Below are 7,500 nucleotides of genomic sequence, written 5' to 3'. Positions count from 1 at the left end.
AATAGCGGTGATATTGAGATTGTGGTGATTGAGTTGATGGCAACAACAATATTGATCGTGGCGATAGGATGATGGGAATCATGATGATGATGATGATGATGATGATGATGATGATGGTGGTGATAATGATGATGATGATGATGATGATGATGATGGTGGTGGTGATGATGATGATAATGATGATGTTGATGATGATGATGATGATGATGATGATGATGATGATGATGGTGATGAAGATATATGGTTATAAATAGGATTTAGGTTATGATGATGGATTTGATCCTGTGATACTTTTGGTAACGAATGAGAATACAAAGGGACAACAACGATTTGAAATTAATGATTGCGATGACTAGTTGAATTAAGTTTGCGGCTGGTTTGACGAAATGAAATAATAACGACAAATGGTCAACACAACAATAAAATAACAACAGCAATTCAAGATGGACCATGTGTGACTCCTCAGGCATGTATTGGCGTCTCTCAAAGGAATATTAGAAGTCGTAACAAGCAAGGAGTTTCATTGATTGAGATTGTTTGTTGTAACAGCAAGGATCCTTTTCCATTGATAATGTTTTATGAATTTCAAATAGCGTAACCAAGGTAAACATACGTATATCCGTAAGGAAAATAGAAATCATTATAGCGTGTCAAATGTATGAGTGATAAAAAAAACACAATAACAGATATTGAGCTTCCGTACCAAGTATGTGTTTAAACCACTTGTTTTTTTTTACAGAATAGCTGCGTTTCTTATGATTCATTATGATACAGTAATTCACAATTCAAACCTGAAGTCAACTGAGAAAATTCAGTCGTAAACGTGGTCCCATTCACATGTTTTGCACGCTGTCCTCTGAATCAATCATTTTGTTGGCAGAGTCAGTTCAGGTATTGCCATTTTGGGCAGTGTCCATAATACGAATGATATTTGTTAGACACAAAATCAGCGGTGCTGAAAACTGGGGATTTTTAACATCCAGGTGATCATTCTATTTCTCAAATATCATGCGACTTGGATGGTGGAATTATTGTCGAACTATCTATTCCCTGCCACAAAAAATCGAGTTCTCTTTTTAAAGTTGAGTATCTATCCATTTAACGTTCTTTCAATTTTCCTGAGAAAAATTACTCATAATAGTTTTAAAACAATATAGTAATATTGCACATTGTTGTCAACAACCAGTGACTGCTTGGTGTGTATTTTGTTCGAAGCCATTTAACTTTAGTAAGTAGTTATTTTTATCACAGAGGTTAATTATACGTAAACAGTCATAAAGTAAGCAGAGATAAACTCTACAGTAGGAACTTTTATTAGAAGCTTGTGTAACGACGAGTCGGCTATTTTCGACATAGGGCCTCGGACGAGGCACTGACTCGAAATGCATGAGGAAGCTCTTCTAAGAGAATTATTATTCCCTCCATAACAAGCGCCCATACCATCTTTGTCCATCGTAACGAACTTCTTCAAGATCTTGTGTAACAGGTAGAGCTGACGAATGCATTGGTTAGATGCTCGTACTTAATATCAATGTGTTTTAATATTATAGTGATTTATCACGATAAAAGGCTTTGTGAATCGGAGGCCAAATTTTCTGGTAAATGTTGTGAAGGGGACTCGCTGACGTCACTGTCTTGTGCCACTGACGCCTTTTTGGATTTACTTTTATCTTGGAAGGAGCCATCACCAGAAAATAAAATGGCGGACTCCATGTTGTCTGCACTTTCGAAGACTTCGTCATTTAAATCATAGTCAGAACTGTCATCGAAATTCATTTCTCTTTTCAGGTATTTTTGTTCTCGTCTCTTACTGCTCTCCCTTGACATTTCCACAGAATTTTCGTAAGTTAAAGTATTCTTGGAATCGTTATCACCTGACGGGCACATTTGTGATGGATTAAATTGTTGATCGCCCTCAGGCAAATTTTGAGGCAACGTCGTGGGCATAGATTTCTGACGCCCAATTAGAGGATGTGTGGATTCACCATGGTCATGTGGCTGCGAGACCAAGGGATCGGTGCCTTGGATTGGACACGACCTGGTGTTGGTGCACGGTAGGTGACCATTATTATGATGGACAGGAAACTGTTCCAAATCAATTTTTATATCATCGTACTTCATGTCGTTCATTTCAAGGTCATCAGAATCTCCCTCTTCAATCACACTATTTTCATTTGGCGTGTGTCCCATAATTTCGGATGGATTGTCATGTGATTTTACCGACCCGTATCCTAGCTCCCGATTGACAGATGAATTTCTGGAGCTACAACGTTCTCCAAAAGCTGAGACCTCCTGCTGTGTAGTACTTTCTGAATACTCCGTCTTTTCGCTTATTCGAGAATACATCTCTCGGCCAAGTTTTCTTTCATTTTCAAGAATTTTTTTCAAGTTTTCCAAATTATCCTCCATGTAATTATTGACAACACGACTATGACCATTACCGATCGTTCTATTCAAAGTTGTGACTTCTATTGTGGAACTTCTGAAAAAGCTACGTTTGCGTAGTCCTTCGTTTCTTAATGCTTCATTCAGTATATCGTCTGTCATTCTTCTGCCATAGATGAGTCTTTTGATATGTTTGAAGAGACGCATGAAAGAGCTTTTCCTGAAGATGACATAGAGCCATGGGTCAAGGATCTGGTTACAGCCGACCATCCGGACAAACAGAAGGTCAAGGGCGAGATTTTCATTCCCCGTGAATTGATTGCAGAGAATATGGACCTAGGATAGAAGAAGAATATCGATTTATTAGAATAATTCATATATCAAGCACAAACGTATAATTTTACAAGAAAAAACACAAACAGTTGTTCACCCTCAAACAATGATGAAGTACAGCTGCTGTGGACGTGACTTATTGACTCAACATGCTTGGCAGTAGTTGACATCGTGTATAATACACGATGAAATTTGTTTTAAGTTTTCAATATTTTCCGATGACAACTCCTGACGCCTTTGATTTAACTTTTAATATATGCCTTGACGTAAGAGGCCAATTCAAAATATTTTTCAAATCAACAAGCACTTTATAAACTTGATAATCTCAATAACATTTTAGGTTCACGAGTCTAGAATTATCTTTCGTCAGCAAATCACCCAAATAAATCTTCAATTCAAGGGAACCTACGGTCCAAGCATGATTAGAAAGTTCAGTTCACAAAAATCGATTTTGAACCATCTCGCGATCATTCCCTACCATCTGGATAAGCTATTCTAAGCACCTAATTAACCTTAAACATATAAAAAATAACATCGAACTAGGCTGTTACAATGTTGTTTTAGTACTTCGTTCCCGGTACATTAAACCGGATAGGCACCAGCAGTGATTTTTGGGGAACGCCATTTATTAAAGTCTTTTTATATATAAAATAACTTCTAGTGTTTTCTTTAAAAAAATATTCTCTCATGGTTTTGTTGAAAGACTTTTTTTTTCGGCATTCGATGGCTTTTTCTAATTAGTACAAGTGTCCACCGTGACAATGGCGGACAGATCGCTTCTTGTGTTCACCCCATAATATGCTCGCACGATTGGCCATGCCCGTCCAACACGGAGTATTGGGTCCAAATCGTTGGTATTTACCATAGTAACCGTTCTACTAAAAAACTAGAATAACTGTAATGTTGGTTATCACAGCGATCGTTTTTAATCGCTGAATTAGTTCAAAACATACTAGAATTGATTTAAGCTGCTAGGCTTTTATGATTGACTCTTGTCATTAAAATAAGAAAATGATATTATGTTATAAAGATAGGGCACAGCACATTTTGTATAACTATGAAGACAGGATCAATCTTCATGATAAATTGTGTTTACATTTATATTTTGAATGTGTTCCACCATTTACCTTGGTATGGTGTTTGTTGCCAAATATGCAAATAAACACCAATAGGGAACAAAATTGTGATGTAAAAAGAAAAACTGGTTCAAACATCATTGGTAGTGAAAAACCACTCTTCTAGAGGACTGAATACATACTTTGTGTAAATAAACTTCTGTTTTTCAGGGTGATGGCGTCTTGTTTTCTAGACTGATATATGCTAGTCGTCAATAAAGATCATCCATTCTCGATCTTTTACGTAATTCTTAGCATATACTTAGACATTCAGCTACCAAAATAGTTATGCCACCTCATGATTCATACTGTAACCATTTCTTTATTAGACGTCCGAAGGACTGGTTACAAATACACTTCCAATGATGTTGGAACCGGACAAGTAGAAGGTGTGACGTTACGACTTTTCTTCACTATTAAACAATCTGACAACACTTTCCTTGAAGAACCACCACGATAGACGAGTGGAACCGATATATGACATTGACGCATAACGCAGTCCTTTATCATTATTAATTCCTTCGCTTTGACAGAAACTAAAACCGCTATAATCCGTGGATCGATAATTGCATGTAAAAAACTAGTAAGTACTACTGTGATGTTTAAAAAAAACCAATTTGTATAAACATCTTAATCATAAATATTGGTAAAGAAATATTGTTTAATGTTGAATCAAGACGCGGGAAAAATAATGTAAGAGAACCCCTCGCTTGTTTGTTAATAAGACAAAAAGAGTTCTTTCCGGTTTCACTTCTAGATCATGTGATCTGTTCTCAAAATAGGCTGACGACGGTGAGAATCGACGTGCGTAAATTCGCAAGTCTGATAACCCAATTGCTTATGGGCTCATTGTTGTAATGGAAATCTAAAAAAAAAATAAAAAAAAATGACGCAAACTATTGTCCATTACAACAATGTTAAACTAGGCCCATAAGTGGGTTCGAATGTCAGACCTGCATATAGTTACATGTCGTTGAGAGTCTATAAATTTAGGTTATGGTTAGTGACGAAATTTGTTCTCTTTTGCTACAGCAAATCATAATTAATATGTTCTTGCATTCGTGCCTGATTTAATAATCAAATTACGGTAAATTACAGGCAAAAAAAAGTCCATGAACATTTATTTACGATTCATGTAAATACTATTCATTATTTTGAATTCAATTTTAGATACAGACATAATATAAGAAAAATATTAAAAATTCAATACACAAATGTGATTCCCAAACTAAACAATATTCTTGTAAAAAAAATAAAATAGCCAGGTGTCTCTGCAAACGAAATGATTAATTTGTTTATATTTGATTCACGGTAAAATTGAGCCCATAATTGCTTTCGGATACTAGACCTGCTAATATGTGCATCAATGCCCCCCCCCCCCCCTCCAATCAATAAAAAGCTACATATTTCCCAACGCGTAAATCAAAAGCGCATTAACCCAAACATAGACTTGGACATGCTACTATTTATTCTAGTTAAGAGTGCTTCGTCCACTACCGTCCCAAAGGACAAAATACAAAAACATAGGCCGATGAATAGAAGCATGACGATGGCAAAATCTCAATATCGGCACTTCATGGGCCATTATTTTTCATTAAATCACTCTGAACCAATCAAAGTAGTGCCATGGGCATTGTCGTTACAGTAACCTTAGATACCAACCATAGCAACATAGATGAAGTAGAATAGATAGAATATTTGACGCCATACAAATTGGTGGATGTACTAGGGTTAATGGTTATCTGGTGTTTGATGGCTGGCTGCTTTATTTATTGCTCTTTGGTTGTATGAAGCTGATTTAGTAGCTGATGCATGATCAGATCTCGAGGAACAGTGCCAGGGAAAAAACAAAATTCGAAGAGCGAGAATGGGAAGGTAGGAGAGAAAGAAAGAAAGAAAGAAAGAAAGAGAGAGAGAGAGAGAGAGAGAGAGAGAGAGAGAGAGAGAGAGAGAGAGAGAGAGAGAGATATTGTGAACGAGAAAGAGACAGAGAGAGAGATATTGTGAACGAGAAAGAGACAGAGAGAGAGAGAGAGAGAGAGAGAGAGAGAGAGAGAGAAAGAGAAAGGGAAAGATAGAGATAGCGCTATATATCTAGATAGATTTATTTAGATATATAGTTAATAAAGAAATAGATAGATAGATAGATAGATAAATATATATATATATATATATATATATATATATATATATATATATATATAGATAGATAGATAGATAGATAGATAAATAGATAGATACATAGATAGATAGATAGAGCTGTAGATAGATATAAATTTCGCCCTAACAAAAATGCAACACAAAATTATACGATAAATACTTCTTTCCCAATCAGACTTTTGAAAGCCAGATTTCGACTCTTTGAACACGTTCCGAAGGAATAAAAAAAGCGTATATTATTTCGTACAAAGAAAACACAGAAAATATTATTGAAAGCTATTCATTGTGATTCATTTGCTGGTGAAGAGAGAGAACTGTGATACTTCAAAGAAGTATCGGGCTTTTAAACATACTTTAATTAGGGAGTTAATAAATCTTTCATGCTTACGATATTAACAGTTGCCTTCCCTTTGGTAACGATCCTATTTAGAAAAAAAACAGTAGTTGTTTTAAAGTGTTTCTCTTGAGCACGGATAAACAATTAATACAATTGTTTCTTTAATTAGATACTCACATTGAAAGGCAGCCAGCAAACAGAAAAGGCGATTGTGATAAGGCACAGAAACCAAATCATCTGAGCCTCCATATCCGAATGTTTTCTAGACCGAATCACAGCTCCTCCCCCGTTGGATATCTGAGTCACCGAAATCCTGCGATCAAAGGATGGTGAATTGTTGACTTTCCGGCTCTGTCTCATCATAAAAAGAGTAACGACCACAGAGACGTTGCAAAATATCATGACGAGAATGGCGGATATGTTGATGCAGCTGAAGAATCCGGCGTACACAGCGTCCATAGTGCTCTCTCTGTGAAAGTTTAAAAAGCACCAAGAACTCGGATGTTGAAGCTCGTAACTACCGAATCCAGCAAATGGTAGTAAACTGAAGAGGAATGGGATAAGTAAACACATGAAAAAGGTAATGGAGGCTCGTCTTTGTGTGATATGTTTTGCGTAGAAGTATGAAAATCTGATAGCCATTAATCGCTCAATGCTCATACACGACACAACCAATGGCGTGACAAGACCAAATGACGTCATGACGAATCCATGGTAACGACAGAGATGAGCGCCTCCTATCCACTGGAGGTCATTGATGTAGACTAGTATAGCGATAGGGCTCACACAGAATTGGGCGATGAGGTCGCTCCAGGCGAGTCCTGACAACATGATGAAAAAGACAGTGCGACGATTGTGGGCCTAGGATAACAAAAGAGAAAAAAAAAACGAAGAAAAAAGGGGAAATTGGATTAGTTAATGATGCATTAACTTACGACAATATAATTTTGAATTATTTATTTAATAATCTAATAGGAATATTTGTTTTAAGTCTTTATAAACCAACAAAATCGGAATAATAACATAAAAATATATTGAAATATTAGATTGGAAAAACTCATTTCAGCTTTGCCCATAAACCATATTTCGTACATCCAGAGTTTGACACCAACTTCTGGGATAAAAAAAAAACATCACCACAGTTATGCTTTGTGTGTGACTGAATGAATT

At 36.2% G+C, this 7,500-nt stretch overlaps 1 protein-coding gene across 4 annotated transcripts in view; it reads right to left on the bottom strand.

Annotated features, from left to right (window-relative positions):
- LOC144958851 (uncharacterized) overlaps nt 1–7,500 on the bottom strand; it is a 157,064-nt gene that overhangs the window by 1,054 nt on the left and 148,510 nt on the right. For all 4 annotated transcript variants that reach the window (XM_078891108.1, XM_078891100.1, XM_078891123.1 and 1 more), the window contains 2 exons: nt 6,508–7,191; nt 1–2,721 (listed from right to left, as the gene is read on the bottom strand). The exon at nt 1–2,721 is cut by the window's left edge and continues 1,054 nt beyond it. In XM_078891108.1, the coding sequence (XP_078747234.1) occupies nt 1,558–2,721; nt 6,508–7,191 (1,848 nt within the window). In that variant the 3' untranslated portion in view covers nt 1–1,557. The remainder of the gene's footprint in view (nt 2,722–6,507; nt 7,192–7,500) is intronic.

This window comes from Berghia stephanieae, chromosome 1 (genome assembly GCF_034508935.2).
Source record: "Berghia stephanieae isolate SIO BIC M18660-M18661 chromosome 1, UCSD_Bste_1.3, whole genome shotgun sequence".
In the NCBI taxonomy this organism is placed as follows: domain Eukaryota; kingdom Metazoa; phylum Mollusca; class Gastropoda; order Nudibranchia; family Aeolidiidae; genus Berghia; species Berghia stephanieae.
The sequence above is the reverse complement of the archived record's forward strand: the minus strand, read 5'-3'. Positions and strand labels throughout refer to the sequence as shown.